The sequence below is a fragment of the Xylocopa sonorina genome, chromosome 6 (assembly GCF_050948175.1).
Source record: "Xylocopa sonorina isolate GNS202 chromosome 6, iyXylSono1_principal, whole genome shotgun sequence".
Taxonomy (NCBI): domain Eukaryota; kingdom Metazoa; phylum Arthropoda; class Insecta; order Hymenoptera; family Apidae; genus Xylocopa; species Xylocopa sonorina.
Genome location: NC_135198.1, coordinates 6,030,641 through 6,055,286, shown reverse-complemented (window position 1 = coordinate 6,055,286; position 24,646 = coordinate 6,030,641). Strand labels below are relative to the sequence as shown.

Here is a 24,646-nt window from a genome sequence, read left to right as displayed (position 1 = left end):
TACCGTTTCAATATTCCCTTTACCCGCTGTACGCGTGCATATGTAGATCGTCGTCCTTTGTATCGAATAAACTGGCCGATAATGGGGACGATTTCCATTGCGGGTTCGAGTAAATCAGCCGTTCGATGTCCATCTTGGACGGATAACGGTGCTTGGATTTCGTGCCCGTAGATTCTCCGCTCCGGCGTAATGATTTTATTAGCCAGCGTACGCACCAATTTACGTAAATACGCGGCAGGGACATTTTATTCTGTGCCCGTAGCCGTAATACGTTCCACGTTGCGCGCGGTCGACTCCTTCGACGGCGACTCGTTAAACGCAACTTGTAACTCGGTACCAATTTACGTTGTACCCGATGTAACGGACGATTTAATACCCCCAGATGCTAATAAACCGTATCCGCGAGTTGGCTGCGCCACGATAATCGCGAGATCCACGGATACGATCGGGCCACGCGTTTCGTTTGGCAGAACGATCGATTTTAAATGGCGGAAACAAGCGAAACCGCGCGTGAGCCGGATTAAGATCCCGGAAAGGGCCTCGAGAGGAACGATCGAAGGAGTGCACTCGTTGGAACTCGTTCGATCGGTTCTATCGCGTATTAAAACATCGCCTCGTGATTAATACACAGGGTGTCCATAAAATATCGATTAATTTAGCTGGCGGAAGACGGGTTTACGTGTTTATGAAATACGGTGAGAATGTGTTGAGAGTAACCGTGTTTGTTTGTATAATCAATGTTCGAGGTAGTTGACGGTATCGAGAAGTCGAAGTGTGTTACTTCGACAAATTTTATTGCGTACAGTGGTTAGAAAAAGGTGTTAAAATCATTGCGCATTGTTCTAGTGTTTGTATGTTGAATTAATTAAGTTTAACTGCGCCACGTTTCTTATCGATCAGTGGTACTTTTAAGTGAATATAAAAAAGCATTGTAAAATATAGGCGCACACGTAATACTTGTTGCAGTCATTGTGTTTCGTGTAGAACGTTTTCTGATCGAATCAATAGGCAACGAGTTATTGCACCGAGATGGTGCATGACTCACCGTGTATAGACACGTACACGCTGTATTAGGTCGGAATTCCACACTGTTACATTCCCACTAATGAACGAATATTAATTGCCCCCTTTTTACGCTGCTTATAATTACAAGCAGAAGAACGGGAGATAGCGATCGTGCCGATTAAACGGTCGTAGAAAGTGGTAATGCGATTTTATTCGAAGAGAAATACGTCGCCCTACCTTCTTTACCTAGATATCTCGATAAAGTCAAGTCGATAATTGCGCAAATAATGAATCTTTCCGTAACGCTTGAATCAGCGTTATCATCCACCATGTACGTTCGATCGCATAGGCGAAACATTTTTAGAACCGACCACAGAATCCAAAGTAGGACAAGAGTCAAGAGTAGCAAAATTTTGCTTCGAGTTTACTTATTTTTAGTTATTTTGTTTCGAGAATGAAAGTTCTAACGCGAGTTAGAACTTTTTTTTTCTCGTTTCGCCTTCGAGAATTACTCCTTAAATCCTCTGTCTGAAACGATCGAACTTTCCAAAGGGAAGTAAAATAAAAAGCTTGCGGACTGCGGTTGTAGAAATGCGATACGCACTCCTTACGATAGGTGAGCCTAATAAGTAGAGAATAAGCAATTGATGCATATTTTGAAAACATCGAATTGTTCGCCTGAGAACTTCCGCTACCACGTGGGCTGCGGTGCGTTAATGAAGATTGTTTAAAGAAACGCGATTCTTTTATCATATCCGCTGGAACGAGTCGCTCGTTAATTTATACCGCGATTAATTGAGGCAGAACGGAAGAAAAAAAAAAAAGAAAAAGAAACGTAGCGCGGAACGCTTCTAATTTTAATTAGAACGATAAGCTCGCTTGAAAACACGTTCTGTTTTTAATTCCGTGCAATCGGCGTCGATTAAGTTTTTGCCACTGACGGAACAGAGTCGAGAAAAATCCGGGGAGGTTAATTCGGATCGAAGGTGCGTGTGGACAAATTTTTAATCAGACCGACTGAACGAGTTCCATTAAACGCGATTCTCGAAAAATAAAGCAGCAGGAAGATACCACTCTATTAAAGGGCTGCCTCTTCTACAACGCAATCAAGATCTAGGAATGTAAATTATCAGAGGCGAGTTAATGAACACGCATCAATTACGTTTATAATAATCCGGATATGAAATAACGGGTGTAACGATGATAAATTTCCATATACGATTCCGAGGTAGATTAAAATCTGTTTCCATGGTACTTGAACTTAATGTATTCGCGCGACCGTACATTTCCTTGTCATTAAAACAGAGGGGAAACTAGTCGCGAATCTCTCTCTCTCTCTCTCTCTCTCTCTGTTTACTTTTTAGCTAGACTTTCGAACTCGTGCTCGTTCGTATTGTAGACTTTCGCACGACCATCGACGAAATTTGCATAAATTCCCGAATGTTCCTTGGAATTGATAGTTCTTCTTGCATTCCACGGTGGAAAGTAGTTCAGGGACATCTCGTAGAATTAAGCGCCTCCTTTGATTCTTACCGTTCAACGATCCGAGACGATATCGTTCGATGATCGAATCACTTTCCCGTGGACGTCTGTCACGAAAGCATCGATCGAACTATCGAGAGCTAATAACGCACCCGTGCGTCGACGATACGCGAACAAACGCATCTGTCATTGGCGTTGGACGTCGCTCGGGTGATAAGACTGAAAATGAAGATTTACAGAGCGTGACGATCGCGAAGCGCTCGTTTGGCACGCGACAGTTTCTTTCTCTACTCTTCAACCATGGCCGCGTAAAAGTTTCACCGGCTCCGCTGTGCTCCTCTTCGACGAAAGTTAATAAGAAAGCCCTCGCGTTAATTGCCGCGACAGAACGCGTTCGCCTCGGTTCTCTTCGAGGTGCAGCCGGGTCATTTGAATGGCGCGGTGCCAGCGCGAGGAGTAGTTAACGCGATGAATGATCGTCCGCGCGGAATCACTGAAATCGTAAATCGATCTGTCCAAGGGGATGATTGAAAATGGTAATCGGTTACGTTTTGCCGTCCGTAATCAGTTGACACGATAAATGGCGAGATATTTATTACGCGGTACAGTCGGTTTGAAAAGTCCACAATGGGATACGCGTGCAAAATGGTAATTCCATGACTCAAACTGTTCCACGAGGGATAAGAAATGGTAAAAGTGCGTTTTCAGCTGGCGCATTTCTGTTGGTAAAAATCCACGAGACGACGGAATGCCTGACAAAATCATGCGTGGATACGTACCTGCATTTCACTGGTTTATGGGTACTTATCATTAATGCACGCTTGCACGAAGAGCGTTCGAGTCATTACTTTCGAAAACGAAACCTGAATCACAATTCACTGTCTAATTCTATATATATATATATATACATACAAGTTACACGTCCAATATGCTTTAGGAGTGTTAGGTCGAGAATGCAATTACATAAATGGTCTTAATAATTGAATGTTTATGTAACGTGACTAATAAGCTGGCTTTTCATTCGATGCTTTTTTCGTTTCATTTTACGACGACTATACGGTGCTTGGTACAACTATTTGTACTATTTGGGCTCTAAAGTTAGTGCAAATATGTATTTAAAGCTACACAGAGAGCGTATAGCACGAAGGAATGCTAGATCAGACTATTACGGATAATATATCAATGATTTTACCATTTTATTGAAACTAGATTTCTTATTTTTATGCAAAGAGTGTTGAATTATTGTTTAAAGTGTTGTTTGCCAAATATTTAACGAATCATTCACCAAAAGTATTCTTCGATGAGATCTCCAACGTAATACGTAACGTTTAGCGGAAACGAAGGATGACATAACTCGCGTCAAGTGTTTATTACGATTTAAACAAGCTGCGTAATACTTTTGTACAGGAATGTACGCTTCTTCTTTGAATGATCCAACCTAGTACACCTTTTTCCTGTTCCTCTTCTTCCTGGCGAGTGCACGACTATTTGTTACTAGAGAAGTCAGGCCAGAGCACGGCAACAGGTTCCCAGATGATCTAAACATTGAAAAAAATAGACGATACGGTAACCATAAATTAGTCGATTGGCTAAAAGAAATGTGAGAAACGCGGCGGTTTACGCGTAAACTTTCTTAGGCGCAGGCATAATACAACTACACCACTATTATCGTCGTCATCGCCGTAATCATTATCGTTATTATCATCCGTTAATTACCCAGCCGTCCAATTACCAGCAGCGACTTTACATTTTTCTCTCTCACCAGGAACGCTTATTTTCGATTCCGTTCACCGTTACCGTTTCTGACGGGATCTCGCGCTGGTGTGCATCCATTATTAAACGTGCGTCGACCATTTATTTTCCGCGTTTCCATCCACGTCGCGAAAATCACGGAGAAACAGGGACACCCGCTCGGATTAATTAAAAGAAAGTCGCTGGGCTACCCGCGAAACCGACTTTCCACCGTCGCGTTTATCCACCGGCTGGAAACATTTAATTAGCCAGAATTATTCTACCGACGCTTAATTACCATTTACGCGGGTCTTTTCGAAATCTGGACGAAACGAGCCTCGTCGCGTTTAGAAACGACGAGTCGTTCACGCGGGCTGATTCATCGAGCTCTCTGTGCAGACATGCTTGGCACTGCCGGACAATTCGAAGCATTTGGCACCGTAGCTCGTAGATTTTACCGCCATTTATTCGCCATAAACACTGACGACATTCGAGTTTCGAATACCAATCAGACATTTACAAGTACGCTTTCGAGTCTTACGAATACTCGTTCTTTTCACTGTAAATCGTGCAAAATTGAATAGAAATACGGGCTTCTTTTGTATCAGTAATTAACTTTGAAGTAAAACTTCGATGGTACCTTATTGCAATGAAAGTCTTTGTTATTTAGACTTCGAGGGATATCCTGACGCTACAAACAGTGAAGATATTCGACAGAAACTCTGGAGTTTTCTTGCTTAAGAAAAATGACATAGAGTCTGCACGCGTTTTTCGTTCAGGCCCTTAGGAATAAACAATCGATAGGTTTCTTTCACTGTTTATATCCAGGATTCTTTCTCTCAACGCAAGATTCATTTCTGTTTCCACTTGAAGTAATCCAACAGTCTGGATCAGAAAAGAAGGAGGAAATCGGAAGAGCACTGAATTTTGCATGCGTGCGATAATCAGAAACAGAGATCGTTACGATTGGACGTTGTTACGCAACAGCTTTAGCTACGAACCATTTCTACAGTAGCGATGAGTTAGCTCGAACGAATTGTTGCCTCATTGCCGGTTCCCGATCGTTCGCGAACAGATTTAATGGGCCGTTCGCGGACCGTTTGCCCTGTTACCGGCAAAACGATCATCGCCTGCTTCTTGCGTTTCGCCTTGAGAATCCTCCGCAGACGCTTCCGGAAGCTGCTGGATAAATAACGTCTCGTAAAAACGGGGAACCTGTAGAAGTTGTCCGCGGCACGGATCGAGTTCCACCGCGGCAAAAACCGTATTCCTCCTGATTCGCTCGACCAGCAACGATGCGCACTTTGAATACCGCTTTTTTTTCCAACGGCTTATGGCAATTACACGCCGGTCCATTTTCACGTTCATCGAGGCCGTATTTCGCGTGGATCGAGCGAAACGACGCTTGGAACAATGCTCGCGTGAAACGATCGCTTGTTTCGAGCGTGACAACTTCCTCGTGGCACTCGTGTTATCGTGGATCGCTCGAATCACGTACGCCTGCGTGCTTTTCTGTCACAGTTTCGTGAAACTACCTATATTTTATCGTTCACCTATGACGGTTCTTACGAAAGGTTCATGAAGTTTCGATTAGAAACAACCACTTTTGATTTTGACAAATACAGTAATATATAGAAATTTTGCACTTAAATGCGCGACTAAGTCTTCTAAATTAGAGAACAAGGAAAGTCACGTACCATGTAGATAATGCTTCTGAAGGGTTTACACTTTTAAATGATACATAACTGTAGAGACACTTTTGGAGTCGAAATGCACCCCTATTTGGTCTCTAGCGCGGACCTTGGAGGCGCATTGACGTTAGAAATCAATCAGATATAAAAATGTCAGTAATTAGTGTCGCTTTGCTATTAACTTCCATCTGCTACGCAACGCAAATGGTACTAAAATTCTACTGACTAAAAAATAGAATTTATTCGCAACCCTATCACAAATTAGTCTCTCGAGATCCCAAGCAGTTGGCCAGTTCTTCGCATGGGATCGATAATACTCGATGCCACCCATGGGCGGTCATCTGGATCGCTGGACTCCTCGAGATGCTTATCCCTCGCTTTGACAACTGTTTCTTCGACGAGTTTAAAGCGCGCCTTATGCTCTTCCCCCGGGTTTATTCGACGGAATGGCCATAAATCACGCTGGGACCACCTCTGAACACGATCACGTTGTCTAATGGCGAACCTCTCCTAGTGGCCTGTGTAAACGCGTCACGTGGGTGTTAAGCACGTGTAGCAATGCCGCGCGGTCCACGTCCTGCATGGGAAATCAGATTGGCGTGGCTGAATTTCAGCCGATCGAACGTGAATTTCTGCGAGCGCGCACTTCCTCTCGCGCGTTCCATGCCCGTTACACACTCGCCGACTCCGGCATTCCAGCCACGGACTTCCTAAAGTCCCGTTCACAGCGCGCGAACGAGCAATATTACTCCCGATGCAACCGTGACTCCTTCGTTCCTTTGTCTCCTGGCCAGAACAAAGAGGTACACACCCGCGACAGCGGAAGCCTCGATTTTGTACGCGAAATTGTTTCCCCTTGTCCCTGGGGAAACGTTCTCACGACACCTGCCAGCGATTTGTTACGCGACGTCTACTACGCTCGGTTCGTCTAGGCGTCCTACAGTTGTACTTCGAGCAACGAATTTCCCTTCGTTTCAAATATATACGTGCAAAGGTTGAGAAAACATTGATATAATGGAGAGCACTGAAAGGATGAGAAAAATTGACTGCAGTTATTGCTTGTTATCTAATATTGGGTCCAACGGTGCCTATTAAGTCGAGATTAGGTCAGGTTTAATGCGTGCTCGTGAATCTGAGTCACTTCGATTGCTATTTATGAGTCTATGTTAATTTGCATATGTTTGCGAAGTAGCCAGATCGTTTAGGATCGCCTTGGATCTTGAAACTGGTGCTCGTAGTGGTTTCGAGGTTGCAGTTGCGAACGTTGTTCAAAGTTGTATGCGAACTTTCTATTAAAGTTTCATTCGAGTTGAACAGCGAAACGTGGTAGCGAATGTAGGAAAAATCGCGCGTGTCACTGTGTATCGTTGAAGATGGTCGAAACTTCAAAGATCCATCGCACCGTGGTTTCGTTCGAGCTTCTTCGACGCGGGCAATTGTAATCGTACAAGAAGCTACGGGCAGGTCTCCACGGGAATAAACGTTTGCTGGGCGAAACGCGAGGAATCGAAGCGCGTAACGGTGCAACGCGATCGTGTATCGGCGAGTACTTCATCCAGGGAGCTGTAAATGAAATTTCTCCTGGCCCTGCGAACGTCATTCCAGATTCGTCCTCTGCCCTCTTCCTTTTTTTCACCTCGACCCTCCTTCTTCCGTCCTCGACGACACATGCACGTGTGCCCGTGGAAACAGTTATACGCCTCGCGAAGAGAGATGGGACTCCGGCAGACGGAGGATCTGTTTTATAAGTAGAGATTCATAACGGCACACGATCTCACAATGGACTCTAGCTGGCAGCCAGCGACAGACCAAATGGCTCAGTCCAACCGACGGAATCGACGTCTTTCACAAGCGGGTAGACACGCTGAACCGTTGTACCAAGATTACGGGATAGATCGAGGAATGGAATTATTTTTCGCTTGAGAAACGCAACATTTTTTACACCGTAACTTTCACGTCCAAGATTTGCGATCGTATTATTCGACGGGAGAGCGAAATTTATAGACTGGTTTCCGTACTTATCGGTCATCGAAATATCACTTGTCGCTTGCTACGCGCGCGCGCGTCGCTCGATTCGAATTTCGAACCGTGGTATCGAGAGTTTTCTTCTCGTCCACGATAAAACGCTGAGATTTTCTAGTTCAAAGCTCTCTCGTTCTGCTTTAGTTTCTCGAGCGGAATACTAAATTCCCTATAAAATCGAAAGCATCGCCGCGGATAGATAAACAGGTGTGCTGGTGTGGGTAATCTAAACCTGGTAGCGGAAAACGTGTATTTCAGACCGGTTTCTCGGAAATCGACAGAAAATGTACACGAGGACGTTCGATAGATATTGAAAGAATTCGCGGATGATACACTGCGCGCAAGAATTTTGCGGACGGCCAGAGGAGTTGATAAGAGCAAGATTGATTATTAAAAAACCGGTGCGTATAAATCCGAGCGCCAACGCCATTATTCGTTCGGTTTCTATAACGGGATTCCGATAATCGGATAGATAATGCGTGGTGATTAATTCTTACCCAGCATTACGGAGTAAACATCCATAAGAAATTTCATAGACGAACTCGCCACGGAGAAACTTGTTTGGGCCGCAATAAAATCGGTAATATTAATCGTAACGAAAAATCAACGAAGAAGTGGAAGGAAATAGCACGGCAAGTGGTAGCATTTTGTCCGTGTATCGCAGTGTCAATGACAGCGATCGTGTCGACACGATGGAGGCTAATTGCTGGTGATTTCAGGCTAATGGTTAACGAGTGATACGTAACGCGAAAAAGGATACATCAAATGTTATAGATTACGTTGCCCCCCCCCCCCCCCCCCCCTTCACTTTTATCGATCCAACTATCATTTTCACCATCCGTGGAAAGTGACAGTATAAACTAAGAGCTGGGACAAATAAATTCAATTATCTCTAGAATCCTATGAAATAATATGTCGGACGTTTTGCGTTTGCTTAAAGAGATGTAAAATATATGGAACGCAGAAGAAATAAAATATCTGCTAAAATATCGAGAAAAATGGAGAGTTGTTCGATGGAGTATCTCAGTTATTTGTTGTTCAGCCACCAATTTCTAGAATCCTATGAATTATGTAGGACGTTTCACGTTTGTTTAAAGGGATGTAAAATATGTGGAACGCAGAAAGAATAAAATATCTGCTAAAATATCGAGAAAGATGGAGAGTTGTTCGATGGAGTGTCTCAGTTATTTGTTGTTCAGCCTGCAGTTTGTGCGAGAAATCACTTAAACGACGAGGAACGTGACTCGCGAACTGTTTGCTCGTCGCAAAAGTAACGCGACCGCTTCCCTTTCGGAGCCGCAAGTTGGCTTGCAAATCGTCCCAGCTATAAAACGAGACGGCGGTCATCGTTTCACCGCGGTGAAAAATAATTATCCAGTGGTCTGTCCATTTTTACGGGGGACAGAGAGACTTGGCTTCCGTTAGACGTTTCCATGAAACGCGATCGGAAACACACGACAGAGTAGAAAGCGGTAGTTTCACGCATCTTAATGGGTTAATAACGATAATTCCTCGGGTGGACCATCCTCCTTGATCGACGATATCTTCGGGGAAGAAAAAGAGTACGATACGATAACGCCTTCCGCCTGGCGATTCCAATGAAAAGCATTTCGGCTCCTCGGGTAGAAAGTAGCGTGCTCGCGTGGAAAGAAGCGACAACCAATGGGCGTATCTCGTCTCTTGGTCGAGCATTAATGACTTCAATTTCCTGTGGATACAACGGCTAGCATCAAGACACGAATCATTCATGTCGGGAGTAGATTATAGTGCGCTAGTCCTAGAAAAACGAAGGAAAAGTGGATTCACGATCGTCGCGGGATTCGAGTAAACGTCGATGCATACTATGATAGTTGCGTGCCTCCTTTTTCGTCGACTCGTTCTACGCCAATCGAGTTACATTTATCTACAAAAAGATATTAAAAGGGCTATTATTTTGCAAATATCATCTTCTCTCTTTTAGATGAAAAATTATTTAATACTTTGACGCACATTTCTGGCCATGCGATCGCTCTCAGAAACACATTTTTTTCTTTCGATTGTTTATGACTGCCAGATGAAATCGGGTGTAAGTTTGGAAGTGAAAAGTATCACATTTTACCACAGTTTTTCCCAAAAAAACTTACGACAGCTATAATCGTCATTTTTCTATTCCCCAAGCAAACGACGGCTATAACCGTCGTGACGACTACACGGCATTTGCTTTACTAATTCATTGTACTTACTTTTAGTTCATGAAAAAATACAGAATAATCATCTTTCGACTGCGTGAACTGAAATCGACTAAACTTTAGGTACGACTGTTGTAGCAGTCATTTGTCTCTAGATACTCAAATCTTCCAAAGCGAAAAAAAAACAACTAATATACTGTCTATCATGCTATCACTTTTTTTTCTAGATACGTTACTCAATAATTTAACAAGTGTACGTGTTAGTACACTTCGTACCAACGCTGTTCTTTTTTTATTCATTAAAATATGCACGACGACTATAACCGTCATTTGCGTGGACATTGTCAAGGATCTGACGGCTATAGACGTCATTTGCGTCAAAGTGTTAAATAGAATAGCAGAGGCGTTTAAAAGTTTCAGCGCACGATGCAGCGCGGCGATTCAACAGGTAGTAAGTAGATTCAGCTATTTCAGTCGGGCAACGTGCCCAGCTGAATCTACTTACAATTAGCTGGTTCGTCGTGCATAGCGTTCCTAGTGGCATGCTTCGAACACGAGTTTCGAGCGCCCATAAATTAAACAAGGTACATCAATTTTAAACGTGGAAAATTGCAGACACGCAACAATATATTTCAGTTTGAACAAAATTTCAGACACTTTTCAGTAGAAAGGTAATTCACTTGAGATGCTGAACGAGCCCGTTTCTCGCATTTTCGCGTAATTGTTCGCGTTCAACTGTTCAGCTAATCTTTCTACGTTCTGGCAATTAGAGATCGGTTAGACAAATCCCATTGAAAATCGCGGGCAAAGGTCGTGGCTAGGAATTGATTTAATTGCCACCCTCCAGTAACCAGTCACGCTACCGATACGATAGATTCAAATGTTATTCAGCTTTTTTGAGCGTGACTGGGTCTGGAATGCAGACGCGAACGAGCCATTTAAGGAGAGTCGAATAAAATTGAAACGGCCATGCTCTTACCGCGACCGAATCGCGATCGTAAATCGAGCCTTAGACAATCCCCAGACTCGAAGTGAACCTTGTTCCAGTGCGTCGGGTGTATCTTTTGCGAAATTCGAATTTTCTCGATTTCCAGAGTAATCGCATCGCCACGCGTGCTATCGTCGACGACCAGTGACCATTGACAAGCTTATTTATACGCTTTTGCTGCGCTTATGACACGTATTACACGCTGGATTCGTGTTGTAAATGAGCCACGCCCACGGTCACTTGATTGCTATCACAATACACTATTCACTCGCGTTTAGAAACTCTTGGAGACGAACAACCCAATCCTCTGATCGTAACGTACTACTACTATGTCCCATATTTTACTGTACACACGTGTTCGAATATTTTAACTCGAGAGTTTGTAGGCCTTGAGACGTCAGATGAAAATCTAGGAGGAGAGGGCTTCTTAAAAGTGTATACTTGTTACGTATTCGTAGGGATGAGGGAAAGATCGATGCGAAAGCTGCTCGAAATCGTGTGAACATGTCAAAAGTTTAAAAAACGCAATGCAACATAACGGATGAACAAAAACAAGCAGTTTGCAATGAATATTATACAGCTGTTTCAAATTAGCGACTGACACTCTTCACTTCCTCGAAAGTGTTCTCTTTAATTACAGAACTTTATTTAATTTCAATAGATAGGAGTTAAGTTACTAATATTTGGAAGCTTGACTCATAGTTTGAATATCCGTAGATATTTGTTAAAGGATAGAGTTAATGAAATGGAGAATCTGATTGAACAATGACGACTACTTCTTTACTCAGCGTCATCTCTTTTATATTACAAAAATTGAGGTAGTAGTATGTTCAACTGGTGTGTCTCATGCACTCTTCTTAAGAAGAGATTGGTTACGAGCAAATTCCAAATGAATACTCTTTTTTCTAAACCTGATACCACATGTTAAAACAATAATATTTGAAACAGAATCCTCTCTTGTTTGCTTCGCGCTTAGAAATATCAGGATTGGTTGTACGTCGAAGTAATCATAATTCATAGGTACGATAAATTCTCTGCAGAGAACTGAGCTGAAGTTAAAACATATAGAAACGTATATCTGAAAGAAAATGCCATCTCCTCTCACTCGAGGATAAAAGGTTAATTTTTGTATTTGGTTTCCAATGAAAACCAACAAGAATAAATAGAACAAAATGGAAAATTTACAATATGCAGGATTTTACAAATAACATTTGAAGCAGGATCCTCTCTCGTTTGCTTCGCACTTAAGAATACCAGGATTGATTGTACGTCGAAGTAATCATAATTCATAGGTACGATAAACGTTCGAGTGTCGCGTGTTCAGGGTTAACGAACGGGAAGTACTGAAAAGTGGCGGTGACCGGCGAACCAGCATTTTTGCATGTATAATTCATCGCGTACGAGAGAGGAGCGTTTCACGCGAATCCACCGTCGACCTGTCGATATTACCGTGGCAAAAATCGAGTTAGCGTTCAGCTCTATGTTTAGACGGTCTACGGTGTGGCTAGGCCGAGTCGTAATTCTTCTCGTGTCTTTGTTGCACCTCGACAAACAACGTATCATTTCGAGGTGCACAGGCTCCTCGCGCGTCGTGTCTAATACGATAACAACTAACAATCATCCGGGTCTACGCACGCGCGTATGAAAATGACCGACGAGGAAAGTGTTGCCTTCCCGGTCTGGTCCGGTTGCGCGCCTCCCGTGTCAGGGTTTCGCTGCAACCGCCTTTCAGCCGCGAACGGAGACCGCGAACAGCACCGTTTAATACACAGCAGAGAAATTTTTGAAAGTGACAAATTGAGCTGGCTCTCTTCTCTAATTATCGCTGATAAATTCACCAGATACGGCCACGCTCGATAAACGGACACGCGCGAACCATTCGAGACGTAAGAATCGAGGTCTGCCTCGAGGATTTTCATAGAGACATCGATTTCTACACTGGAGGATCGCCGTTGATGCTCGCGTCGATGCTTCTGGTGCACACTTTCGATTCCATCTGGAGCAGATAATCGAGAACTTTTCCCTGGAAAAATAAGAGTAACCGCGAGTCGAAGGTGTCCGCGTTCGATTCAAGGATGTGCTACTTTCATTGACCAACAGAGCCACAGTCGGCTGCGTTATCAGCATCGTTGGCTGTTCCACTCGGTTGTAATCATCGACTGTGCGTTTACTGCCATCATCTTCAGTTGGCGATATTCAAATGATCTCGATCGTTGCTCGCTAGAGCGGCAAAATCCAATCTCGCATTTATTATCCTGAACCGCGCCGCCGCGGTGGATCCTCTCCTCCTCCTCTGCGCGTCCTCCGCGGCGTCCTCTTCGCTTCTTTTTGCTGCCTCTTTTAAATTCTCCTCTGTCCAGGCTACGGTAGCGATTTACGGAATACTGTAATCAATACACGCGTCCAAGATCCTGGTGGATACGACCTGAAACATCCTCCGGTGTATGCTCATCCCGGATCGAGGTCATCGGGCGATTTTTCACGCGGTCCGTCGTCACGCGTGACGGCTCCGCGAAAAGCGGCCATTCGAGGCATCCTACAGAGATATCAGTGAACACTTTATTACGACGCATGAACCGTTTCCATTGGAAATTTTCGTCGATTCGAACTGAACTGTCTCGCGTCGGTTCGAGGAGTTGGGAAACTTTCTTCGTTTCGACATTCGAAACTGAGTTAGATGTTAATTTAATCGAGGGGAAAGTGTTAATTCGAGTGGTCGTCAGAGATTTTTATGGTCGAACCACGAGTAGGTGACGCGCTCGATTCCTGATATTCGTGGAATTCTATTAATCAGTAATAAAGGGCACGTTTTGGACGGAAGATGTTAGAAAGTAGAAATCACGGTAACGGGGATGCATAATACGGTAAACGCAGTTACCACGAGATCCGACTTGCCAGATAGTCGGGTATAAAAAATGCTGAACAATTACACCGGGGATGTAACGCGAGCATTATATCGCGAGCGGAAAAAATCGTTGGGTTAATCGTGGATTAGCCTTTTACGCGAAAGAGAGTTGTTGCCTGGCTAATTATCATCCGAGAAGGATCCGCCTGTCCTTTTCTTGCAGCGCGAATGCTTCTCTCTGCACCATTTTCGTATCCCACGAGAATCTAACTCTCCTCCGCGAGCCGTAGTTGCATTTACAGTTTACTTAATTCGAGCAATTATCGTGTTCCATGGAACGAACGTTACGTCTGTTCTCGACGGAAAAGTCTCACGTGCCCTCGCGTGTCAATTTTTTCACTCATATCGCAGCTCTCTTCAGACGCATTTCGACTTTGGCAATTGTCTCCACATTCTCTGGCAGTTTCTACTCGCCATTTTTGATCCACGTACACCGCGTGTAGATCATTAATGGTTCGTGTCGCTCGTTCGACGAGTAAAAATTTGCTTGCTTCGATCGAGACAGCAATTTCGCGTGATCACGATTCTCACAGAGTTTCGTCTTTCAATTTCGCTCGTCACGAGAATTTATAACACTTTCGAAACCCTTCTGCCACCCGTGGCGCGGAATCTATTAAAATCGATCTTTGCTCGTGGTCCCGTTAAACAGCGTAAAAAGGTATTCGAACGTGATCGTCCACGCAATCACGTCTGAAAACTTGAGACGCTGTTCGAACGGACCGTGACTGGTAGCGATACGATTTCGATACCAATCCTGCGCGTTCTCCAGGCGTTCTCCAGGCGTTCTCCAAGCGTTCTCCAAGCGTTCTCCGTCTTCCTATCGTGATTACGATATGAACTATGGATCTCGAATGATTTCGTCACGTTCCCCTCGGTTATTAACACCGCATTAACATTCAATGGAGGCCCGTTAATTGGCTAGGAATCGCCTCTCGCGAAGGCCTCTCGTCGACGGCGGAAAGGCAAAGAAGAAGCGGGGAGGAAAAAAATATGCGAGGGATTAGGTGTCGCAAGAAACCACAGGACGGTTTCACGAACGAGGGGCCACGCGGCTCTGCAAATATCTCGAAGCGTTTTTCCACCAGCGAAAGGGGAATGCGAATTGACTTCTTTCTTGGTCGCTGGAAGATCAGGTATGGAAGATCAACTATACTTCCGGGCGTCGGTTAGCATTCCACGGTGCCGCGGGAACTGCGGAAAAATCTCTGCGGACTCTCGTGTAGTCCGCTAATGGTCGTCAAGATCGACGATCGTAGTCCTCGATCGAGGCGATTTTTCAAAACGATTCGAAGCGCACAGAGGTAACCGCGCCGAGTCGTGGCGCCTGCTCGCTCGATTCCCGCGCTCCCTCGATCGAGTGGCTCGTTCCTCGTCGACGCTGGCTCGAGATTACCGATACCTCGAGCAAACAGCCGACGGGAAGCATTACGAGCACCGTGGTGCTTACAATGTGCTCGCCTCTACGGGTTCAACTGTACTTGCCCAGCTTGCGCGACCTTCGTCGTAATATACAGGTTGGATTACCTAACTCCCTCGACGAGCTCGAATTAATATCCGCTCGATGAGAAAATGTTCCAAACGAAAGTTACAAGGTGTCGAGAAGGACGCGCGGTATGATAATCACCTTTTTGCTAGCTGACGGTTCTTACTCGGCTACGACGGTTGCCTTGGCTCTTTTTCTCATTATTCTTTCGCACAGAGGATTCAACCTTATCAACCTTCACCGTAGAATATCTAAGTAATTACGTATTGTTTCTGAATTTATACAGCGTGGTAATTACTTATTCAACGTTTAGTATTTTTATCCAGCGTGTGTTATATCTCGATTGAAATCCAAGGTAATGGAAACCGATTATCGCGTCGCTCGTTATCGTGTTAGGATTCAAATCGGTTGGAAAATTCTCTGGAAATCGAGTCGCGTTTAAAAGGAAAGAAAGGAACTCAGAAAAGATGCCGCGTTCCAAAGAAGAAGCGACCATCAAGGAAATAAAAGAAATAAAAGGAACGCGGACGAAGGAAATGGCATAATCGAGGAGGTCCGAAATTGAGGGTTTCGTCGTGACGATCGATTCGAAACGGATCGCGCGCGCGCGCTATCATAAGGATAGATCGACGAGATGTAGCCCAGAGAACGGCAGAAATTCCGTGTTCTCGCATATTCCGCTAATGGCCTGGTTGGAGATCGGCGACGCAGCATCGACGAGGCGCGGGATTTTTCGCGGCGCGAAATCCGCGGCAAAGCCACGAGGACACTCGCTCAGGCGAGCCGTGGCGCCTCTTCGCGCATCGCATTACCTATTCACGGCTGGAACACGCGTTCTGGTATGGAGCACGCGACTATTTTCCTCAGCGCGTACACGAAGACGAGGCCGTGGTCAGCCTCGCCGAGCAGTGCGCGCAATAACAGAGCGATCGAGGCGTTCGCAATTTTAGAGGGATTAAAATGCCAGGAATGCCGCCTCGGTGAAACGCGGCCGCGAAATGCACCGCGACAGACGTTTTCAGCGTCCAGAACAATTGCCAGAGACGTTTCTATTCTGCTCTCTGAGAGCTTGATTTTCTCGTCGTTGAATTCTGATCTTATTGAAACGTAACCGTACCTCGAAACCAGATCGAACCAATCGTTTCTATTACAATTTTATAGCAGATCACGAAAATTATGGTCACTATATCTATTTCTTCAAAAGTTCTGCTATCATTATTACCATTATTTGCAACTTTATTACGTGGCTAGATCGCTCGATCGTGGTGATAACACGTAAACGGGGACACTCTGCTGCTCTTGCTACAATTCAACAGGGTATACCATCAAATTATAGTATAAAAGCTACGCCATGAAGTGCTGTAATAAATGTTCTAACGGTAAACCAAAGGAAGATCGCGGTAAGATAACTCGGTTGATTCAATACCGGAAAAATGGATTTGGGTTAATCTATTTCGAGGTACACAGGTAGATCAAAGCAATGTTCGCAGAGTAATACGTATAAATTGGCCTCTGCGCTATAGTTCGATGAATCAGCTGCAGCGATGATTCGGTTTATCGCAGCTATTTCGCGTAGTTGACCCGATTTCCAAGCCGCGTTCCGGTAACCCCAGCGTTGGGCTCATCAGGGGCAACATTGGCACCGCGAAGCAGCGTCGTTCGATCCTGACGCGCGTTGCTCGCCTCTCCTCGAGGCTGTTACCATCGAACTTGACCGTCGCGAGTCGGCTGAGCAATTTTGCAACGCGGCACTTTCACCAGTTTTCCGCGGTTAGGATCAGCAGGGGCAACAGCCAGTACGGAAAGTTGGAATTCCTCAAGGGACACCGTCGTGACTGCCTGCGTACAAGTCGAACGGGGTGCGCGCACGCGAGAACAACCGTGGAAAAGTGCGTGCGTATGCGCGACTAACCGCTCGCGCGCGGGTCAATGCCTCTGCTGTCCTCCTCGAGTGTACGAGCGAGCGTCTTGCCTCTGCTCAGCGTGGCCACCGCCGCTGCTCTGCGTTACGCTCGTACCTTAGCTGCATCGAGATCGCCAGGATCGCACGCGTTTTCAGCCACGCGTCGCGTATGCACGCGGCTGACGTTTCCGCGAGGCGGCCCCCTTTGACACGCGGCGGAATCGCCGTGACCGCGCGGTCAGGCGAAACAACGTTTTTCAAGATTAATGATGATGAGCGCCGCAGGATTCGATCCGCCGCGATTCGTTGACAGCACTTTCTGATACGCTCGTCGTTGCCTCTGGAAACGCGATCTACGATTCGCTGGGGTTCATTCTCAAGGGGGTTCTTCATTTTTTTTTCTACTACACTTGATGGTGCCTGACTGGTAGACCGAAGATGCAGTCGATTTACTCGTGCTTCGAGTATTTTAGTTCCGCTAAATTGGTTTCAATTAAATAAAAAAACATTTGATTTTCGTAGTTTAGAAAAAGGTTTCAGAAACGAAGGTTCAGAGTGTGGGGAGCAATTGAGCGGTGTTTGAGAGTTCGTGGGATTTAGAGGTAGGAGTTGAAAATGAAATGATGCAACCTCTAGGTTTTTCGAATCTAATATACTAGAAGCTCTCATGTTTAACTCTAGCATCTCAATTATTCTCGATACTAATTCCTACGACTATTTCTGACTTTGCTCTTCGCTGTGTATTCTTATTTTCCATCAAAAGTCTGTAGACATTTTTTGCCTCCATCAATTACGCGTTTGTAGCGAAAAATACCCACCTTTCGACTTTCCCTTTTTCCAGATGGAGACTACCTTGCGTTCATTACAGTGACAAGGTTCTTGGTGACCACTTCAACTTGATTTAGTTTTTTCAGTCGCTACAGTTACCGTTCCATTCGACATGGCTGTCGAACGTGTGGCTCTCCTTAAATCTTATCTTTTACCTGCAGAGGTTTACTTTTATCTCGATCTTGTAAAATTAGCTCATTTACGCCATAGTGGATGTATTCTTAAATCATTTATTTGGCGCACGAGAAGCGAGAACGACAGCAGAGAACATCGAATATGTAAGACACGTTACATGATTTTTTTTAGAATTCAAAGTTCTTAGGTTTGTTTGCTAAGGAAGAAACGATTCTCGTGTAATAAATGGTAAACGACGTTTCTTAATGGCACCAGCGTCGCACTGGCGGCCTTAAAACACTCGAAGCTCGCAGTTACTTCGTTTATGGTGCTTCTATATAGAGTATCCCATGAGAATGAACAATCTCTACTGTAATATTTTCAAGCGCGATAATTATCATAAAACGCCAATTAAACGGCAGGACACTTAACCGCGCACTGTGCGCGCAGCATAATCTCGAGGCTATCATCGCTCATGTGTTAATGCACTAATCGCATTCGTATACCTTCGACCATGAGTTAGGGCGGATTCTTGAAAAAGTACGACCCTCGCCAAACTGGAACTGTTCCATCAACGATCCTCCCGTTCGACTTCGTTATCGCCAGTTTACAGTCTCGACGATTCGTTCCTATTGTGCCGTTAAACGGCTTGGACTAATTGTTTTCAGAATTAATTGATACGAAGGGGGATACTCGTATTTAACATCACAATAAGTATCCATTACCAAAGTTCATTTTAAAATCCCCATTATACCCTCGCTAAAACGAATCTCCAAGCACAACGAACCGCATTTCAGATGTTTATCGCCTCTCTTAACGTTCACCGCTAACCTTTAATTGCAGTTCTGATTCGTGTACGAATCTCGTTTTACAGAATTACAACGCCAATGAAAAATTGTCGTTCTTAATGCTCGCTGTTAGATCCTGTACAGTTAATCCGCTCTTGTCAAATCGTAATTTCTCAAGGATCGGTAACCTCCGCGTTACGCTCTAATTAACCAAGTGCAAAGCTCTTCGAATTGAAGCTGCGCGTTCCCGTTAATAGATTTCACAGCGTTCCGTGACGTAAATCTCGCGTAATCTGCTGTGAAAATGTTAAACGATACTGTCGAGTGGCGACACAGCGATCGAGGAACGTCCTGGCGTCGAGAACTGATTCGAGCCAGCTGGATTATAATATTTTAAAGTGATTATCACCGATGGCGGTGCTCGTGGCTGGTATTACCTGAATCCGCACGATTCCAGGCAACCCGCAAAGGTCAGGACGCGGCGTTACCAGGATACCCTTGATCGAGCGTAAGCGTGGATCGAGAAGGAGCAGCGGCCAGCCCTCTTTCGATCAGTCGATACACGATCGTACACGCTGGCTCGTGACTGCGATCGTGACTCCTATTATTATCGCGGCTAACCCACAAAACGAAGCATCCGCGGCCTGTTGTCCTCGCTAGGTGCACGTATTTCGTCCAGGGCTCGTGCTCCGCGTATTACGTCGCATCGGACCGTGAAACCTCGATGCATCGAGGGAACAAGTCTCGTTCGGCCGAACGATTATCTAAATAACAGGCTACGCGTGCTAGACGCTATCGTCACACTTCGACTACCTTTAAATACCTTCGATCCGCTGAATTTTCTACCCGCGACGATCGATCGAGCTGTTCATTCGGAAACTGGTCTAAGCGCACTTTCGAAAATGACGAAGCTGGCTATTCTACTGTTTGCATTTCTGCGTCGTCTTCTCATTTCGAAGCAAATTGCGAACGATATATTTAAGATCGCTAAGGTGTAAAAGAAAGCATAGCTGGTTGATAGAACGATAAAAACTTTTATCTTCAAAGTGAATAAATTTGTTTATAGCCGTAAAGAATATATTATGTTTTAAACAAGAAAAGGGGTTGATAAATTGTACACCCTTAGGAATAGAAAAGTATTGTAGCATCATTTTATTAGTTAAATGTCTCGATTATGACGTAAATGGATTTTTACCACTTTCGAAGTAAATTGCTCAATTCTGCCAGCGAGCAGTTTATTTTCGGTAGAAATAGCAGGATGTCCAGGGTTTGTTGCTTCATCGCATCGCGAGAGAGACGTTTACGCGAGGAGAATAGCATGTTCGCGTCGCTGGGATCGCGGTAGATCGCAAATTGAACCCTCGAGTAAAGGTGAAAATGCAAGGTTCGGTTTGCTTCAACAGCGTGGTGGTTTCGAGCGATTTGAAGGGATTGAGACGCCATCGGTGTCTTTCAGTTTCAATTTACCCGATTTGAACGGCGATCGAATAGCTCGATTCGAACGGATGGTAATTAGAGAGTTTACTTTGGTTGAATTTTACTGAACCGTTCGACTCAAATGAACCGTGTAATCTCCTTTTAATTATCCGCGGCAATTAAAAATCGCATGCTTAACACGTTTGCGGACAGCGAAGAGTTCAGTGAGCTGGAAAAATGGACAGGTGATTTCAATCGTTCGCTGTTAATCTAAAATGCATGATAATTACAAAAAATTAAGGTTGGATAAAATTACAGTCTGGAAAACGAAACGTCGACAGCGAAGAACTCTAATTTCAGTTGCGCCATAGTCAACGGTGAATCTTTTATTTACAAAATTAGGGTCGTTCGCATCAATTCGCATTTTCACTCGCTATACATTTAAAAACGTGGAAAACTGCGCTGGCATGCATTAGCTGTAAAATTTGAATACTGCAGCATTCACGTTCACAAAACGTGTTAAAGAAAAAAAAGAAAAGAAAATCTTCTGATATTTATTCAGTTTTTACCCGTCAATATTAAAATTTCTTATCGAAGATCGCGCGCTACTCATCTGCATTGTACTCTCCAGAACAGGATGAACGCTCCGTCGTAACGTTCGATAAATTGACGCTTACGAATATCCGTAACGAAGCGTGAAATTGATTAATTAACAAAATAGTTATTGTTAACTCGTTGGGATAATTACTGTTGTTCGAGTGTATTTCGGGGTCAAGATGAATCGACGTTACGCGATAGATAAGAGAATTGCCTGTTACTTCTCACGATAAATTGTACCGGTGGTAGCCGTGAACCGTGTAATCCGGCACGATTCAGCGGAACCGGATTTTAGGCTGAACGTGATACAAATACGATCGAAACGGAATCGAACGACGTGGCTAGTGGCAGTCATCTTCGGCTCAATCAAGGCGAGACGAAACAGGTGCGCGAGGTACCGTTTGAAAATGCCACGGATGAAATTCCCTCGAGTCGTTTCGTACGCTGGCAGATCCACTTAACGCCGTGCAACATCGCAATTAACCGTATCGTTGACCAATGATCTCGACGATGAACAGGAAACGACAAAAAAAAAAAAAAGAAGAAACAGAAAAAACGCCTCGAGATTTGTTTTATTCCGTTGCCAGCTGCGACTACGCGGATAAGGCTCGAAGCAATCGCGCACGATGGTTTGCTCTTGCTTTCTAACGCGAAATAGTTATTACCATTTATCTAACAGTCCGATTCGAAGGTTGCAAATAAATAAATGTTAGAAATAATACTTGCCGTATCGGAGATGTTTATCGCCGGACGGTATTAAAATAATTCCATCCTTCGAGCGTGTGCTGCATGCGAGCAGCGTCGTTTATTCGCGTGGTCGCGATTAAGACGCTGCATTCGAATCTCAATATTTCAGACGTACGCGAAGTTCTCGATTTGTAGAGAAATCGGGTGGCAAAAATCAATTTGTACCGCGCTAAGTTAATTTTTAGTTGGAGTTTAATTAATTTAACGGTGAAACTGTCTTTACATATGCAACTGTATTTCATGTTTGCACGTCTGGGTTCCATGTTTTTTCCTCGTTACGATTTCATAACTCCAGATAACTAAACGCAAATCTGTGCGTTACTCTGTAATTGATCATTCGTCTCGTAGATTACGAATTTCTTTATTTATTTCAAATTATCTAAAATAGTTATAGCTATCGAATCAAGCCATTAAAAGTTCGAATCTTGACTAATTCTAAAGCAACCTTTAAGACTTTAGTTCCTGTGTTATCATAAAACTAATCATGCGAAAGGTAACTATTAATTGGCAGTCCTCAAGAATACCTAATTACAAGTATCCGCATCATAAACTCGCTCTTAATTACATTAGTTTCTAACATTACAGAATAGATTTGATCAACCAAAAGTCTGTAACTCTACTAAATATCCTAAAACGTTCGAAGAACAGATCTGTCTAACATGTAACAAAGATAATAAGTACCTAAGATCGTTGCTCTTATCAGTAACATTCTCGCTATTATCTGCAACACGAGCAACTTGTCTTGATTTACAATGTTAACTGACGAACACGAAGTTGAATAATAATTATTCTGTTTATTTGTTGAAGCGAGAACGGGCATGGCTCCGAACGCAGAGGAGGAATTGCTGATGGTGAAACCATGGGGGCCACAACCGGAAAAGGTATGTCAGTGTGTCTTCACCCGGATTGGATTGCCTCGAACCTGGATAAAAAAATGTGAACGTCTCAGCTGAGACGATTATGTGACACACGTATTAAAGTATCAGCAGGATGCTCTCGATTAGCATATGTTTGAGCGTACAGTCGATAAATACCGTACAGGTGGACGTATCGAGACGCGTTTTGCTCTTGCAACGCTATGAGAACTGCCGTCCTGTCGGGGACTTCGATAAACGACCCAGAAATGTGTTAAGGGAAGGAGATTATGGGTAGTTACGATCGTAGTGATAGCTCGTTTTCTATCGTTATCCAAACAGTTCAAATCTATTTGCCGTAATCGCCGCGAAAATAGCGATATTATGCATGCGTCGAACAAGCTGTGCGTTATTTTTGCCGTAATTATCGAGCTGTTATAGGAAATGTATCCGGCAGAGAGCTTCATGGAAGAATGAAAAGATCGTACGGGTTTAAGTGGAAGCTTCGTGTGGTTTCTTCATTAGCTTGGACACCATATTTAGGTGCCATTATTTTTAACGGAAATCGAGTTGTTTAAACAACGATAGAAAATATCCAAAGTTCGTCCTCCGTTCTCGACTCCTGAAAAAGCGAGAAACGATCTGTTTTTAAAACATAGTGTCAGTTGTTCGTGGACCGTTTTGAGTATTAGATCTCAGTGTTTTTCTATCGATTTTTAAGTTTCTTGTAATTGCTTTTGATTAATAAATATCCTACAGAGATTGCACGATTATTTAGAATTACAGTATCGTCGAGTTTTCGTGTGTTATCGTAATCTTCGTGTCTTGAAACAGTTAGCATAGTAAAAAGATCGATTTGTAAAAGTTTCTTCACGATGTTACTCAAGTGCGTTCCTACTTGTTGCATGCTCGAGCGCATGAAAGAGCGGTTGAAAGATCGAGCGCTAATTTACGATACGAATGCGATCTCCGTTCGAAATAAATGAAACAATCCGCCGGATGAGCGGTTCCATAAATATGCAGGTTCGCATAGCTGAGTCGATTAATCGCGCGCGTCCCATGCGATCAGGTCGAGGCATTTGTAAGGCACAGTTTTGTCAAACGCCTGGCGCTGTCAACCGTTCGATTACCCAGCTCCATCCTCCGAATCATCGGGACGATCATTTACTTTGTAGTTAACCGAGGCACGGTTTTAATATTCAGCCACCTATTAACGCGCAACCCCTCGTATGCATTGAATTCTGCGGCTCGTAATGGCCACGCTGGCATTTGTACGCGTCGCTAGACTGCGAGGGAGGTAATTAGTCATGGGTAATATGATTAATATCGAGGAGAGGCCGTGGAGCATCGCGTTAACCCCTTCGAGGTGCATATATTTACACTCAAGTTAAATTGTTATTTTTATATACCAGCGGCTACACAAGGCGAGTGACTGATGAAGATAATTCAACTTTAAAGATGCGAGCTCCGTTTTAGGAATTGCCTCGCTCCGTTCGGATCGCGAATATAATTTCTGGCCTTAATTACGGAGGGCCTCGTCACGAGTCCCTTCGATATGGAAAAAAGGACACCGCTGCGACAATGGAGTTTAATGGGACGATCCGAGCCTCCGTGCTTAGACACGCGTTGAAATCCCCTGGTGCGTGAAAGCAGCGACTTTTACCAAGACCCGAAGTCTTCACTTTAATTGAGCAAACGGTGAAACGAATGCGCGCGCTCGCCAGGAATTAGATCAAGCGCGACGCGTTCGAGAGTGTTCCTCGTCCAGGAACTGGTTGTTCTCCATTCCTTGCACGCGAGCGTTCGTTTCTTTATTTACGATCGCCGCGGTTATTGTCAAATAAACGATGCACCGGCATTGACAAACGCACTTATGAGAGTCAAGAAAGCGTAACGTCCTCGCGTGTATGTAGGTTACCCTCAA

General features: G+C 44.2%; 1 protein-coding gene across 1 annotated transcript in view; it reads left to right on the top strand.

Annotated features, from left to right (window-relative positions):
* Positions 1–24,646, top strand: part of Mwh (multiple wing hairs) — a 43,863-nt gene that overhangs the window by 2,472 nt on the left and 16,745 nt on the right. Inside the window, exon 2 of the mRNA XM_076896746.1 lies at positions 22,676–22,749. Within this exon, the coding sequence (XP_076752861.1) occupies positions 22,687–22,749 (63 nt within the window). The 5' untranslated portion in view covers positions 22,676–22,686. The remainder of the gene's footprint in view (positions 1–22,675; positions 22,750–24,646) is intronic.